The sequence below is a fragment of the Neospora caninum genome, chromosome Ib (genome assembly GCF_000208865.1).
Source record: "Neospora caninum Liverpool complete genome, chromosome Ib".
Taxonomy (NCBI): domain Eukaryota; phylum Apicomplexa; class Conoidasida; order Eucoccidiorida; family Sarcocystidae; genus Neospora; species Neospora caninum.
The window spans coordinates 578,296-595,188 of NC_018386.1; the positions used below are offsets into that span (position 1 = coordinate 578,296).

The 16,893-nt window shown below is 53.4% G+C and overlaps 2 protein-coding genes across 2 annotated transcripts; one reads left to right on the forward strand and one right to left on the reverse strand.

Annotated features, from left to right (window-relative positions):
• Positions 1-1,893: 1,893 nt before the first annotated feature.
• NCLIV_003020 (conserved hypothetical protein) lies at positions 1,894-8,658 on the forward strand (the record flags this gene model as incomplete). The annotated part of the gene is made up of 8 exons (XM_003879801.1): positions 1,894-3,528; positions 3,827-3,958; positions 4,090-4,634; positions 5,022-5,340; positions 6,002-6,535; positions 7,060-7,404; positions 7,985-8,071; positions 8,491-8,658. The coding sequence occupies 8 exons, from the start codon at positions 1,894-1,896 to the stop codon at positions 8,656-8,658; spliced, it is 3,765 nt and encodes a 1,254-aa protein (XP_003879850.1).
• A 3,801-nt stretch (positions 8,659-12,459) lies between these two features.
• On the reverse strand, positions 12,460-14,239 carry NCLIV_003030 (putative RNA recognition motif-containing protein; the record flags this gene model as incomplete). The annotated part of the gene is made up of 3 exons (XM_003879802.1): positions 12,460-12,804; positions 13,097-13,358; positions 13,836-14,239. The coding sequence occupies 3 exons, from the start codon at positions 14,237-14,239 to the stop codon at positions 12,460-12,462; spliced, it is 1,011 nt and encodes a 336-aa protein (XP_003879851.1).
• Positions 14,240-16,893: the final 2,654 nt, after the last annotated feature.

Here is a 16,893-nt window from a genome sequence, read left to right on the forward strand (position 1 = left end):
CAGCATTACAGTGGAAGGATGCTACTTCGCTACGTTCATTATAACAGTGGCCTTCCTAATCCTCGCCATCCTCGATTTCACTGATGTCGTACACATGATGCCAAAGGCACCTGAGGGAGCCGTAAGTTTGCTCAGTAATTCAAGGCTCTCACGGGCCGACTATTCCATTCAGACGGAAACCTTCCTCCAAATTGACCGAGAAATGCAAAACCAACTCTCATCTCTTCCTGCTCGTAGCCAGCATCACAGTCCTGAATCGTTCGCTAACATGTTGCGGTCAACGTCGGCCAGTTTGTCCCCACAGGAGCGGGTTCAGAAGACATTGGAAACGCTTCCTTTCGGTATGAATGTACAAATCCGACCCGCATTCATTGCAGCAGTGCCTCGCTTCTCTTCAGTTCCTCACATTGGTGAGACAGAAGGCGAATCAGAGGAAATCAGCGTTGACGAGCTACCGCCGGAGTAAGATAACAGTGGTTTCGCGTGGTCCCAGCTGCGCTGCTGCATGCCTACGCCAGGGCCAAGGGACTCCCGAAGAGCCAGCAGTCCACAGTTATAGCAATAACGAAGATGCAAAAACGACGTGAGATTGCTTTCCTACACCCTATGGCAGCTGTCATTCTTTTATTCTGGTGACAGCGGTCAAGCTTGCTTTCGCCGGCGTGTTCGGCACGCTACTCCTGTTGCACCTCTACTTGTAAGTAAGAGTACCGACAGTTTTTTTCCTGTATTCTCTGTACATTCCTTCTTTCCGTAGCGGCTGGATCGTTATGACATTCTTAATGAACAAATGCATGAGCCTGGATGAGCTTACGGGACAGCCAGAGCAGTAAGACTATATTTCACCACCGTTCGCCGTCCGTTCGGAAACGGCAAATTTTGTCCAGGTTCCAGCCCCTGATTCGTGATGGGTAAAACATACATCGGTGGTGATGAAGGGTAGCGTCGTTATATTCACATTCCTCACTATATTCTTATGCCTGTCTTGGTTTTGGTCCTTCGCTCTCACTTGATGCTTTAGACCCAGATGTGTGTGTGTGTCTCGAGGAACACCAAAATAATAATAAACTACCGTCCAACCCAGCCGAACCGCCGAGCGCTCTCCGAAAGACAAATATGGTTCTTCTAGACACTTTTCACGTCATGCGGCAGCAAGCCCGAGGTTAGCAAGAAGGAAAGGGCAAATTCAATGAGTGAAATACATGCACCAAAGTTTCACTGGTCCGTCTTCTTAGCTTTACCTCGAATTCGAGCCACGCGCGGTGTGCTAGCCTGTGGACCGGGGAGGTGTCGGCTGGCAGAACTTAGTCGGCAACCCCCGAGCATGCGCTTGCTCTGTCGCGGTCGTCTTCTGCTCTTTGCGTGGACTCTGGTACGCAGCCCCCTGGTTCGCGCCACAAATTGGCGTGTTCAGCTATGTGGTGATTTTAACACATGAAACTACGCTACATGCGATGCATCTTATGAACCGCCTTATTATCTGTTCGAATCCGAGAATTAGTGGGAGGCCCTCGAGACAGCCCCTGCGGACGTGAGAGATCTCAAATCCTGTCTTGAGGAGGGTGACCTCGCTACCACTGCCTTCATCCGCTGTCCTAAAATTTCGTGTTTCTCCGTGAGGATACTTTTTTCACGCCAAGGAAGTTAGCATGTCATTTAAGCTGCCTGTCTAGAGAAGAAGTAAGTATCCGGTTTTCGAGCGGTTGGGCTGTCGTGCGGCCGGGCGAACGACGCATCTCCCTCCAGAGCCTTGCTGCAATCGAGAACCGAACCGACGAGACACCCGTGGAGGTGAAGGCCAGACGACCTGGTCAGGAGAAAAGAGTCCGCATTACCTTTCTTTCTTCCCGCAACCGAAACTCATTTTCCTTTCTCGTACCCCGAAGACATCCTATGGTTGGTCAGGCCAATCAATCCGGAGCCAGAGGGCAAAGCGTGTTTTTACACGCTGGAACAGGCAACTACGGTTTTGAAAATGAGGGATATTCGCCTGAGATGAGCGCTCAGGGTGACGGGTTAGCACAGGACGACTTTCACAAGTCGAAATTTGCGCTCCAAGCATGGAAGGCATCCACAGCCAAGTCCGCTGTGACCTCAACGAAGCAGCTTGGAACGGTTCCGGACGCTGAGCCGGGCAACCGAGAGGAGCAGGTCAGGCTCCTCCGGTCAGCTATTCTTAAATCTCGCGCGACTGTGGCGAGCAGATGGAGAGGAAATGCCTCCGTACCCGGCGCCGTTACAGGCTCCGCGGCGAATTCCGAGGCAGGGCACCTGTCTGAGCCCAGCGATGCGAGCGAAGAGGGTAGCCCTGCTCTGGATCGTGAGCAGCTGGAACCTGACGCGGAGATGGACAATCAGGAGCTCAGGATTTCGAGTTCACGGAAATCTCGGGTTTTTGATTCGGAAGAACGCGATGAACCGTCGTCCAGCGCTGTCCGCGCGTCCGGTCGCCCGGCGCAGAGTGCGCGGGTGCCCGTGGCTGAGGAGACTCCAGCGTCTCCTGTCAGGACGACTCCGAAAAAGGGAGGTTGGATCGCGAAGGGGCAAGCTAAAAGAGCTCAAATGGCAGCTGCGAAAACCACACCGCAGCAACCGTTGGTGTTGAAAGTGACAAGGCGGAAAGCGATTCCGGCAGCGGCGAAGAGAGCTGTTTTAAAGAGGGTGGCTTTCCCGAACCAACCAAAAAAAAGTCCGCCACCTGTGGTGGAAGAAGAGAAGAACGAACCGGAACCAGAGACAATTTCGTTAAAGCGAAGCGACACTTGGGGGTTGCTTACGCAGGAGATCTCTCCTTTTCGCACTCCGTCCTTCCTCCACGGTTTTTCCAGCGAGAGTGTCGGAAACGCAGATGAGCTGAATCTTACGGGATCGAACATTTTCCCGTTCTTTTCTGGCTCCGTGTCATCGTCGGGCAACAGTGTTTCGGCGGATCCGCCCCGAGCGGTTAGAGATTCTTGTGCTGGGTCAGCATACATGTATCAGTCTTTGCCGGCAGGTGCCCGCCTGCCGGTGTCTTCCTCAGTATCCCCGTTTTCGTCTTCCGCGTCTGGGTCTTTTAGGAGTGCGTCTGGGTTTGTGAAACCGCCCAAGGAGCGTCAAGACGGGCAAATGCTGGAAGGAGACGCAGAAGAAGTAGAAGAATCAGATGACGCCGAATCAGTAGAAGGAGCAGATGACGCAGCTGACGCAGAATCAGTCGAAGAAGCAGGCGACGCAGAAGAATTACAAGCAGAAAGTGCAGTAGAATCGCTAGATGACGGGGAAGAAGTTCCGTTTTCAAGCGCTGCGGAGTACTCCGGTAATCTCCGGCTTCCGTCTGTATTAGCAGAGTCGCCGGAGTGCTCAGCATCTACACGGGTGGGGTCGCTGGGTGAGGAGGGTGCATCCCGGAAACCCTCGGCCCAGCGTCGTGCTCGAGCGCCAAAGAAGCAACCGAAGAAAAAAAAACGTGAGCCGCTCCCTGTGGATGGCTCCGTTGAGCCATTCGTTGAAGAACTCGCGGCAGTGGAAGATTTTGATAGAGAAACCGTAAGTCATCGTTTGGCCGTTCACACGTATCTATGTACTTCTCCATGTTGACGCTGGACTGCTGTTAGCTGGAAGGAATCGAAAAACTCGACTGGTACCGACGTTGCGTGTGTGTGTGTGCCCGCCAGTGACCCAGTAGCGAGGTCTTGTGTATCCAGTTATACTTTGACGCTTGCATCTGTACCCACGCCGCACGAAGTTCAACAGCTCTCTGCAATACGGCTCGAGCCTTGTCAGTGCCAAGGGCCCCTTGTTTTCACGCGCGCTCTGTCGCTCTTGTCATTGTGCCGCTTCTCAGATGTTGGACGACGCCTTTGAACTCGATGCAGACGACAAAGGCCTCTCCCCAGCGGTTGAGAGGCTCCGGCAGGAACGTATTGCGCTCGCACGTTGGGTTTGCCGGCTCAAGGGAACGGGTACTGCTATGCAGGTGAGCGTTTTTCCCCGTCTTTTCGTCAAGAATCTCCCCTTGTGGTATCTCGCCTTCTCGCCCGCCCCGTTGTGTTTTTTCGCGTCCAGCGAGTATGTGCGTTCTTTCGCGTGTGCGTGTGTGGCGCACAGCGCAAAGGCATGCGGCTCGAGAAGTATCTGAAGCCTCACCAGGGCCCTGTCGACCTCGACGTCAGGCTGGCAGGCAACTATCCGCCAGTCGCCTTCGAGCCGCAGCTGACGCATCCACTGGATGCGCGCGGCGCCCACATGGAAGAACTTTTACTGAACGACGCGCAGATGCCAAGCACGAAAGTGTGGCAGTTGGAGCAGTCGAATCGACAGCGGCTGAAGCACCTCGCTCAGCAGAGGAAACACATCAGCATCCTTCAAAGAGCGTTGCGAAAGTCTCAGCGCGAGGCTCGGGAGGCAGAGCGCAGATTCCGTGGCGATGACGAAAGCACTTCGTCGTCCGACAGCGGCGCACCCTCCCCCAGGGCGGCTGAGCGTCTCATTCTTCAAGAACAGTGCGAAAATCTCGTTGAACGAATCCGGGCGGAGACGGCTCACCGTGAATCGTACCAGCGAGCCTGGTTCCTCGAGCAGCGCCAAAAGCAACGCGTCGCCGAAAAATACAGCGTCTTGCAACGCAGGCTCAAAGCCGCACATACGGTCACGTAAGTTCACGCAGACAGATCCAACCCTCGCACGGGTGGTGCACGAATGTGTGCGTGTGTTCCCTGGACGGTGGGTATATAGGGATTTTTGAGTGTATACATACGTTGAAATACCTATATATGCATGAACATACTTCGATATGCGTATAATGTAGATGTATAGGTGTACCTATGTAGACAGACATAGGCAGTACCCCTGAGCGCGTTCAGACGTGGGGATTCTGACATCTGAAAACGTTCCAGGCAGGCGTGGACGAAGTGCGAGGAAGAACGCGGAATAAAGCGTGCGACGTCGGCCGGGACGCCGAGCGCAAGGTCACAGGAGACAGCTTGGCACAGAAACCCTCAAACTCTGGTTTTTGTGCTTGGTGAATCGCGTGTCCTCAGCCGCATGGAACAGGCGAAACAGGAGGAGAAGCAGGAGAACATTGACGATTTAAAAGAACGTCTTGGAAAGAGACTCGAGACTCTTCGGTGTGTCACGAATACTAGCGAGCAGTACGAGTACGAGCTCGTAAAGTTGCAGCGGCGATACGAGACACTGGTGAGCTACTTGCGAGAGTCGCAAGAAAAGGCGTCGTCCTACGAGGAAGGCCTTCGTGAGGTGCGATCAAGTCTCGAGCACGAGACAGCGCTTCTTCAAATCGAAAAAAACAAGACCCTGAACCTTGGCGAACGCCTTCGGGAACGAGATAACGCCATTGAGGTGAGGCCTGCAAACCCGCACCTTCTTAGGAGGCTGTACGAACGCTGTTCTTTGTCAGAGTCAGGGTGCATGCGTGTGAATCACGGGAGATGTAAACGGTGTGGATCTAGTGCATATGTGCAAGCATGCAGCTGTCCTTAGGACTCTGTCTCTCCATAAATACATGTATATATCTGTCTATATGCCAGTTAAAAGTATCCATTTTACTCGAGTATCTGCCTCTTCATCCGCATTCGCTCGTTCTACCGAGTTTCCAGTTTCTCGACAGACCTTCTCGGATCAGTGTAAGGTTCTTTTGAATCGGATGTTCGGATCCACCTGCCTCTTTTTTTCATTTTACATCTTTTCCGATATCGAATTTCATGTGTGTTGTCGGACGCGTTTCCCGTACCTCCATATAGGTGTTTAGACTTCTACACATGTGCACTTGTGGACGTGTATGTACAAGCATATATATATATATATATATATATATATATATATTCGTGTGTTTCTTTCTGTTCATCTGTGTGTGTGTGTCGGTGCCTGTTGCTTGCGCCGCATTATGGGGGGTAAACATGCGCCGTGTTTCTGGGCAGTTTCCTTTTCGGCTGAATCGCCCAGCGTTCTTTGACTCGGTTGTCCCTGGCTGCGCGTCTGCGTTTCGACTCTATCGCTGCAGCGGATGAAGATGGAACTGCGGCTGGAGCAAGACAAAGTCCTTTCGCGCGAGCAAACGATTCAAGAGCTGAGAGATTCTCTGAACGAGAACGCCCAGCTTTTGATGCAGGCGAGAGACGAGTTGGTGGCCGAGCAGGAGAAGCTGGACGAAGAACGCCGACGGCACGACCAGACGCTGGTACAGGCTAAGAACCTCCAGAGTGATCTGCGTGATTCTCAGCAGAATGTGGAGACGTTGTTGAAGGCGAAGGCGGTCGCGGAGGAGCAGGAGGCAGCCTTGAGACATTTGCACGAGAACTTTTTGCTTCTCCTCGAGTCGTCGCAGAAGCAAAGCGACGTCCTGGAAGAAACAGTCGACGCCGTGGCGGATAGGAAGCACAAGGCGACGCAGCTCCTCCAGCGTGCACTCGATGAAATCCGGTCTGGCATCAACCAGAAATCGAAAGAAGAGGAACAAATGAAGGCCGAACTCGCAGCAGCAAATGAACGGCTCAATGGAGCCGTTGAGGAACTCCAAGCGGAGCGCGCTTCGCAGGTGAGTGCCCCGAAAAAACGACGGGAAAATGAAAGAGTTCCGGCCGAAAGCTCTCGCCGCTCCTTATGGCGTTATCTCCTGCGTAGGAAGGGGCGGCGAGGAGGCGTCGAGGCCGATTTTTCCGCATGGTCCCGTTGGGATGAAGATCGAACACCTTCATTGCGTCGCATTTTCGTTCTTTTCTCTAAGTTTCCGTGTTCTTATCACTCTCTTCGTCTCGGGATGAGGGGGGAGAGCATGTTGACTGTTTTTTCTGCTGGGGGGTGTCCGCGGTTTTGTTGCTGTCCCTGCCTCTTTTCCACTGTCTTCTTCCGCACAACCCGTTTCCTTCTCTTTCGCTTGCGCCCCGCGTCTTCTCGGGGACTGGGGTCGCCTCTCGTCGCTGCGCTGCTCCGCCGTTTCCTCCAGTTTCATTTTTGTCGGTTTCGTGTTCCAGGTTTTCTCTCCGTTTTCCTCCCATGCGTTATGTAACCCCCCCCCCCCCCCGTGTGCACCTCGTTCTGCTCGCCTCTGCGTTCTCTCAGGCCGAGTCCATGAATCGAGCGCAGGACAAGTATATGGAGGACCACGCATCTTACCAGAAGATCTTTGGTGAATTGCGCGATGAGATTGACGAGCAGAAGGCCCGCATTCAGTCTTTAACGGCTGACCTCGAGAAGGCGACACGCCACGAGAAGCAGCTAGAGGAATTGACGGAGAAGATGAAGGCGAAAAACACAGCCCTCGAGAAGAGAGTTGTGAGCAGCTTCCAGGCTCGGGGAAGAAGCGGAAAGGGCTCCATTGTCCGTCTCATCAAACACCTCCAGCAAGGGACAATCATGGAAAGGGCGAATGTAAACAAAAAGAAAGTCAGCAAAAACCTCATCAAGGTAAGCTGCCTTCTCTTGCACGTGCCTCGAAATCCTTCAGAGGCAACCTTGGTGCGTCCGCTTTTTCGTGGTGTAAGGACCCGGGTATCCCCACTCTTTAACAGGTGTCCGTCTCGAATCGTTTTTTCAGGACGACCTGCAACACGTCTCCTCTCCGTCCGTGGAAAGGGCAAAGTTGTGTCTCTCTCTATGTATGCATACGCTTTCCGTTAGCGAGTTACGTGCCCGCGTTTTCCGCCATGTCAAAAACCCGTCGCCGCAAATGGCCGCTCTCTCCCCCCCCTTTAGGGCACGCAGGCGGTGATATCCATGTCGATGCCTCCTCACATATAACTCCCTTGGCGCTTCCCGTGACCGTGACGTCAACAGATGAATTCGATCAACCTCTGCGCGCAAACATCCCTTCGGAGAAGGAAAGTACTGCGTCGGGAAGCGGCGAAAAGCTGTTGCGTCTCGAGTTTCCCGATCTTGTGGCGCCGATCCCACTGCTCCTGGGTACCATACAGTTGACGGCACAAGGGCGCGAATCTTCGCCACAGTGTGAGTTGTTCTGTACGGCCCTTTTTCGTTATTTTTTCAGCTCACCAAAGACATGCAGATCGTGTGGACAAAGGAATCGGGGGACAAACTGCCTGGTTTCAAGCAGCAGAAGACCATTCGCCTCCAGGTAACGCGTGGTTCTACGCCCCCGCATCCCACCTCAAAGGAGGAGCCGAGATCGAGCGGCTCTCGTCCTTGCTGGTGCAGAAAAACTCTCTGCGTCCGGAGAGGAATCTCTTTTTGTCGTGGTCAGTGGGGGTCAGCCACGGGAGGGGCGCGCAAGAGAGACACGAGCCGAGTTAAAAACCTTCAGTCGGAGGTGCGATGTCTCTCTAGTCAAGGACGTCGCCCGTGGGCTATCTGTGCAAGGTCCCAGCAGAGATTCTCAAAACATAGTTTATCTTCTTTTTTTCGGAGCTTTGCTGCAGCCGATTATGGTCCTTTCTCGATTCGCGAGCCCCCTTTTAGTCTCGTCTTCCTTGGATTTCTTTCCACCTGATCTTCCTCTGGCTGACGGGAACGCGTTTCTGGTGTGTTTTTCTCCAGCACATCGTCGGCATCGACTTCGGCACCGATTCCGCCGCATGTCGCTCGCGCATGGCCACCACATCGAAGAAGCAGCAGGAGATTTTGCCGTGGAGATGTTTTGAAGTCCGTACCCTCTCGAAGGCTTACCTTTTCACGGCTCCGTCCGATGACATCGCTGCAGCGTAAGTTCACTGGCCAGTCGAGGTCGAGATCCGAACGGCCGTCTCTCTGGAGCGTACACGCATCGCCGTCACGTGCACAAACACACTGACGTGCAGGCACGCGCAGGTGGAGAGCAGCAAACAGACGAACAGAACGACTGAGAAGAGACAGCGGTGGGCCCTACGCTTCCCAGAAATCCAGCGCCTGAGTTCTCGAGAGCGTCCTTGCGGCCAACATTACGCGCTCCGCTTGGGGTGATTCTTAGTCGGTTGTATCCGAAACGACTTTCACATCCTGTCGCTTGTTTGAAACCATGTCCACGGCTCTACGTAAAAGCGAATAAACTGCATCGGAGGAAATGAATTGTCCTGGGGAACGTATATATATATATATATATGACGGGAAAGGCGTGGCAAAGAGAGCCTGTCCCTCCTGGTACGTCGAGAGACGTAATCTCGGAAGAGGACTATAAGGTCTCCAGGTCAACATCCACGGTTTTTTCTGTGGAGAGTCGTGCGCGGGGCTGTAAGAGGTCAAAAAGTGGATATAGGAAAGAAATGTTTTTCTGTTTCTGTTTTGATACGTAGCTGGGTTATCTGCCTTGGCCGGCTGGTTGCACAGTGGTCAGACGCGCCCAATATAAAGACACACAGGGAAGTGTGTGTACGCCGGGCCAAGATGAAGCTGCAGCGGTACTGCCAGAAAAACCGTAAGTGCCGGTTCTTTTCCCCCTCATGGTTTTGCCTTTCTGGCCTGCCAGGCCTTTGCTCCACGTGCCCCTCGACACTGTGTCTAGTGCACTTCGTACCGACGCAAGCCTTTTTTCCCAGAGGGTCAGCGACACAAAGCGGTTTTTTGAGTTAGAGACAGGGTTGAGCGGAGCGGTGAGATGCACAGAAGTCCTCGCAAGTTCGGTGCTGGGGAACCACCTTTGCAGATGGACCGCCAAGGCTCGCCGTATCTCCGCAGAAAACAGCGATACTCCGTGGGATGAGAGTCTTGTAGACAGTTCGGAACAAGGAAACTAGAGGTGCACACTTGACCTTGTGGAGTTCCGGACGACACTCCGTAGCGATGCGAAATCGGCGCGCAGTGAAGCCGCACTCTCTCAGAGATAGGTTTTACGTTTCCTCTGCAGTCGGTTCCGGCCGGCACTGAAGGGTACTACAGCGTACCCTGAGCCCATTCGTGGAGAGTGGGGCACTGGGTTTTCTGTTTTTGCCAAGTCTGGCCTACCATCACACCTCGTCAAGTTTTAATTCCAGTTTCTGCCATTTTGCCGTTTGATATACTAGGTATTTCCCCAAGAACGATGTGGTTGGACGCGATCGCCAAGACTTGTGGACAGCCGGTTTCCTCTCAGCAGCGAGCGCGTCGCGGTGCGGGAGAGAAGAAAGCAAAGTGATGTGTCAGCAGAGAAAGAATCTGGCTAAAGTATTATCTCCTTTCCGGATCAAGGAGACCCGTGCGACGTGAGGCAACCAAAAGGCAGCCTCCGACTGTAGGTGCCCCCAGCTTGCTCGTCGATCTTGGGAAGCATTTCGCCTGTCACACGCTTTCGAACACCATGGGATCGAGGAGAAAATGCCTGAAAGACGGAATTCAACTGAACAAGACGAGAGAAAGGCGCTGCAAAGGTGTTTCTCGCCGCAAAGACTCGCCGGCCGACATTGCGCGTGTCCTCTGGGGCTGGCGAGCAACTGCAAACTCTCTTGGGCGTGCTGAAGGCGAGAACAACGTAAAACGAAACTATACAGAGGTTCAGAGCGAAAACCTACTGAAGCGACGCGCCCCTCATTGTCACACACGATGCCCGGAGTGGGGAATCCGATGCCGGAACGAAAAAACTCTCTTTTTCAGATGCGGTCGCTTGCTCCTTCTTGCGGCTCTCGAAACTCTGTTCCCGAAAAAGCACGAGAAAGTAAGGGAAAACAGCAGTAAGAGACCGAGCGACGAGGACATCTCAAGTCGGTGCCTCGGACATCCCGAGTATAACCGACAAAGCAGGCCTTATTCGAGGAGTACGGGTAAAAAGGAGTCACACGCTGTTCCTTCCATTCTGGTGAAAGGGTTCGCGCTATCCCGTACGTTGGCAGGCGTCTTTATGACACTTTCTTTTTTTTTGAGACAGTCCTCGTACGTGCAATCACAACATAAGAGGAGCACATGATTGTCACGTCCGGGGCCCTCTTCTCAGGAGTTAGATAACCTTTCAAAGCACTGATTACAATGAATCGGAAATCTGACGTCAGAGACGACGCGAGAGGTCTTGCGCTGGGAGTGTGATGTATGTCTGTCCTAATCTCTCGCCATCTGTATCTATAAATCGTCATTGATATAGATATATATGTATCCTATGCATAACGCCCCTACTCTATCAGCTGCTGTATATATGCATATATATATATATATATACCAATGGACATCTCTGAACGTTCTTGCAGATTGTGTGGTCTAGGACTGGTTGACAGGAGAGAGTTTCTCTTCAAAGGAGACGTCTTGCGTTTTTGCTTCGTCCTGGAGTCGTCCTTGCCGCGTCGCACTCATATATCTATGTTCCTTGACGTGTAAGACAGGCTCTGTGACCTCGGCGAAGGACTTTCCGATCTGTTGTGCATCTCCCACGTCTGCTAGTAGCTTTGACGTGTCCTTTGCTTGTTGAAGTGTACACATGAAAGCGAACTAGCTTCACCAGATATGGAGCGCACGTAATGACGGCGGAATCTGTATCAATAGGGATTCATTGTGTACACAGTGCCTGAGTGTATCAACATGTTGTGACAACATGCAAAGGTCCATGCATTCCGTTCGACCTCGCTTATACACGTACCAGCCGCTGAGGGCTCGTGGTTCACAGGATTTGCTTCCCAAGTGCAATGGTTGCCGGTCGCTCGGGCTCCGAAGACGAAGCAAACAAGATTGCTGTGTTACCGTTCCATAGCCTTCCACTTTTGAAGAGGAGACTAGCAAACAGAAGAGTCAGGTTTGGTTATGGTTTGCCGAAATGCTGATTTCGAAACGCTCCCGTATGGGGACTGTATCTCGCACAGACTATACACTTGAGCTAGATAGCGGACTCATCAGCGTACGAGGAGAGGTAACTAGCTGAAAGTCGCAGAAACTTGTTGGCCGCAAACGTGCAGCTCTTTCAGGTTACAAGTGCATACGAATTTTGCCGAAAAACTACATTTACATAGTTATTTGACACGGGACCTCGCGTGCGATCTTCCCCACATCGCCAGCTCGAAAACCGGCCAAAGTTTTACCCGTCGTGCCTCCTTGCCAGTGTGTCGTCGCCTCCGCCCTCTATGGCATGCCTCTCCGCACAGACGATAGGACAAAAAGAACCTGAAAATCGCGTGAATCGGGAGAATGCAAATTCTTGATCTGCATGCGGGGAGTTAGCTTCTAGGTTAATCTGTCGAAGATGGACGTCCGCGGTGCAGTCCCCGGGAGAAAGGACTCGGACCGCATCCGGCCTGCAGCGTGCACACACCAGATAGATAAAATCTGACTAGAGTAGAAAAAGCCATGCACGGAGTGTCTGCATGTACACAAGCCTTGGACAAGGCCCGATGTCGATCGCTGAGTCTTGCCGAGAAGTCAAGACGTGCGAAAAACCAGACGTGGAAAAGCGGCGGCAGGCAAACCGCCCCCTCGGCCCTGCAGCGTCCAGCCCCTTCCACGAACCCCCTTTGGTCCGCAAGGCAACTTCTAGGATATTTTCCCGACACACTCCACGCGCGGCCCAGAGTCTGCTGTGAAATGTCTCTGATGCGGCGCAATGAGATCTACAGCGCCTCGACGGGTATAAAGATAAAGCGACTAGAAAGATGTGATGTTACAGACCCGCTGTGCGCTGTCAATCATGGTGATTGTCCTGTTTCGTCTGTCGTTGAACTCGGAGCTCTTACCTACGGCACCCCTCGCCCGAGCAGAGGTAGACGCGGCGAAACTGTCCAGGTAGGAAGTGTCGTCGGCGTCTTCTGCCACAGGCGCCGACTCCGGCTGCCGCGCTTTGTCGACTTCGGCCACTTTGAGCACGTCACTTGACATACGCGAGGTACCCGCGACGCGCATGCGTCGACCATGGAAGGTCTGTACGGCTTTCCTCGCTGCGCTTCGCTCCAGAAAAGAGACCCGCGCCGTAGGCAAACGCCCCCCGTCGATCTGCGGGGAGAACAGATTCACACAGAGATACGGGAACGGGACGTTCTCACTCATTTAAACTTGTCGTGCACTCTTGAACAAATGAACAAGCAATTCGGTAGAGGACGGATGGGGACCGCAGGCACTGACACCGTCCAGTTCTCACCCGTGGTCCTTCGAGAGCCGTGTCAGCCAACTTCCATGAAAAATACAATCACAAACTGCGTTACCCTTGGAAGTGAGCGCTTTTGGCAGCAACTGTATCTCCGCCTTCCCGAGGGTGCATGCGTCGTGGACGATGAAGCCGCCTCACCTTGAGAGCAAGAACTGTTCCAGAGACAGCCAGTTTGGCCCGCAACTCGCTTTCCGTGACGCCTGCGGGGAGTCCGCGAATAAACACAGACGATCCCGGGCAGCTCGTAACGTCTCCCTCGAAAAAATCGTGTACCCATTCGTCTTGTCCTCGTCCAGAAGCCCCGAAGACGCCTTTCGTCTTGGTCTCGCGTTGTCGAGGAACCCCCTCTTCAAACAGGTCGTGACTCCACTCCTGGGACTGCGCTCGAAGTCGCCCAGGCCTTTACAAAAATCGGGAAAACAGGGACGGGCGCATGCGTTTATCAGAAAGGAACTAAGGAGGGGCAAAGGACGACTGCAGAATGGACGAGAGACGGTAACACACAACGAATCTGCGCCCGATGCACAGGTTTGACTTGCCACTTAGCAGAGATGGGAGTGCTTCCTGGATGTATGTCCAGAAATGGAACCTAGGGGGGTTCCCATATCCGCTTGAAAGGGGACAGGAGTCGAAGAAGGACTCCCTTCCTGTCTGCCGCAAAGATCAAATCCATGACGAATTACCATTGTGGTCCACGGGACGACGCGTATGTATGCCGCATTCCCAGTCCGCTATCACACACGCATATATATACACGCCAATACGGAGAGCCCCGCGCCCACGTTCGAAGACACACATCCGTGTAACTCAGGTCCGGCGGTGCGACATGCGCGTGCTGTGCACCTCTCCGTGGCAAGCCCGCATGGCCACAGCTCACCGCGAAGCTCCTCCGGCTGGCCGGAAGGGGCCTGAGCCCAGGCCTCTTGCATTTGTTGGCCCATTCCGTCGACGGCGCATCGGACCAAAACCGTCAGTTGCCCATGCGTCACCGGTCTCGTCCATGCTTGTGTCCACGACGAGCCTTCTCCGTGAGCAATCGATGACCCGGCGCACTGGGTCCGCTGACGTGAGGAGCTGCGCGGACTGCTTGGCCTCTCTGCCGCCTTCCATGCGATCGAACACGGAGACACGAAGCGGCATATCTCCACCGGAGACTTTCGGTCGGTCACGCTTCTCATTCCGCGAAGAAGTTGACGGTCGAGCGCCGTCGCCGTCATTCTCCTGTCCCAATGCAGCCGCTACTGCACTGCCAAAGATCCCGCGGTTCGTGAGAGTTGCCATTTTTCTTGAACGAAAAGGAGAGTGCCTTCCTTGCTAGGAAGCCCCAAGGGAGATGAGGGAGGATGGAGTAGCTTGCAATGCTTGTAGAATCGAAGACTGGCAACGGCTACTGTCGGTCCAAGGGGGACAGACCCGACCGGCGTTTCGGGCAGAGACGCGTAGAAGTCCTCAGGATGCAGCTACACCCATGTTTTTTGAACGCAAATCGCAATTGCGCACATGTTCTACACGATTCGTTTTGAAACGGCCCAGAGACGACGTTATGACACAGAACAGGACATGACGCAGGGGGGCATCGTTTCGATGGAAAGCATAACACGACCCTCTTGAGGCGGAAACACGCGCTCAACTGAAAGAGAGCTTGAGCCTGAAAACGTTTTAAAAGAGTAATGTGGATCTGGCCCCAATGACGGCGGTATAATCCTTAAAGCAACACGGCCTTGCGCGTGACACGCCACCGGCAGACGGGAAGAGGCTTTGCTGACACGAACTCACCACGAGAGAAAACCGGAAGGGAAAACTCCTGCCTACTACGACAGCGCGAGTTCTTCACTAGTAGCTCTTTCCGATCACTTGTCCCGGAAATGAGGCAGGAATGTGGAATCTACTGCGCCGAGGTTCCGGAAGGGATCCGTGTACCGTGAACCCCGTTCACAGGCGAACATGTACCTCGTTCGCAGACTGAAGGAGCTCCACCGCAAGAACCGCGGAAAACCGAAACACGAAAAAACTTCGCTTGCTCTTGACATATGCACCCGCCAAAGGTGTTTTGCGCTCTTACACAACATTGAGTGCTTGTTCCGGTAAACAGTGGAGAAAACGCTATTCCAAGCCAGACATGCATACACAGTGTAGCGCATGCGCCCAGACGAGGCATGCAGCAGCACCGATGGGAGCGAAGAGACGCACTTGTGGTTATCTTGCCAGTTTTACGAAATACAGAACGGATAAACAATCTTTCGCAATCTGACCTCTTCGCCGAATGGGATGTGGAAGCGGTACGGATGTCCTCGTCTGACGAGCAACCATGCGACCGGTCTCTGTTAACGGGGGAGGAAGGCGGTACGCCCGATTGAAAGGGGCCTAGGTGAAATGTTGTCCAGAATATAGCGTACAGCGAATCAGGTATAAACACGACACGCTTACGTATCTGAAGCAGATGCTGGCCAATCAGCTTCAAGTGCACATTCTCGTCCTGTACTTTTTAGCTTCCAGAAGAAGTTCCATCAAAGGTGCTGAAACCAGAGAGAGCAATGCATTGACGACTGCCCCAGTCTGGCCTCCCGGGCTGCCATCCTGAAAAAAGTATTTCCTCCATATGGAACAATAAGCAGGGACACGAGGCCTGCCTCCCCTGCAAACGTCAGAGAGGGGCAAAGGACACAGCACGGTGGAAGAGCGTTCCGAGCAAGGAGCGCACACCGTTTTGTGGCGCCTGTGCGACGCCAACTTATAACGATCGGGCAGCTACAAATCGCAGATGCAACTTACTCGAGCTCCACCAGTTGGATACATTGGACAATCTACTGCCGTTAGCGGCATCCGCATAAGGCACAGAAGTTGGGGGCCACAGGGGAAAAGCTATGCAAATGGTAATGGTACCGGGCGACCAGTCACGAAAGACAAGGGAGGTAGGTACATGCCTGTGCCCAGGCGTACGAACTCTTTTTTGACACCATGAGTATAGGGTACGGTGTGGGATCTCCGGGAAATGAGAGGGAGCTGTGGAAACGTGGATACCGTGGCTGCGAAGCAAATCTCAACCCAAAACAATTCGGCACAATGGTCACGAGGGGAACGGGCCCAAACCTTTATCGGCACATTACCAGAGAATCAAGAAGGCAAACGAATATTCACCAACTCTTTCCGCAAGGACGCACCTCCAGAAATGGGCTAAAACAGTTGCACTGTTTCACAAAACGGCAGCTAGGCAGTGGCAAACGGCATTACGGGGCGAGAGGATATTTCACTGAGGTAGGAACACAGCCGGATGCAGGGGTGCTGTGACGTTTTTTACGCTGACCGCGATAGCCCATGAATCTGTTAGTAGCCCAGCCCCTGTCGCTTGCAAGTGCGTCGCAGTCCAGCTGGATAACGAAATTACTCCACACTGAAAGCAGGCTGAATGCTTGGACCATGCGGGGAGGGTGACCTGCGTGCTACGCGACCCCGGGAATTCAGGTAAAGGCGGTATCTCTATGGGGCATCGTGTTTGTAGTCGGCGATGAATCAGGAAACCTTTGCACGAGTAATTTCAGTATCGTGCTCGACAGGAGACAGAGTTTGAAGTAGACGAGACCATCTGTACGTCCGAGCACGCTGAGGTGCCGATGCAGTCACGACGAAGGCAGCTGCTTCACACAGACCAGCAGGTGAGCGACGAGGACCGGAAAACGGTCGGAAAACCCCAGAGGCGCGAGCCGATATAGCCGGAGAATTGAGATGCAGCTGCATTCACACAAGAGTTTGACAGGATGCATTCGCACATGTCCCGGCCCTCATAAAGACTGATCGTTAGGGCAGAGCCGTGATGGCAACCAAATTTAGGACCTTTGTCAGGCAGAGGCTATCATAGTGAGTCCACAGCGATATTTAGCCGGGAAGTTAGCGTGTAAATATATACTCGAGTATCAACTTAGATGTGCACGGTGAAT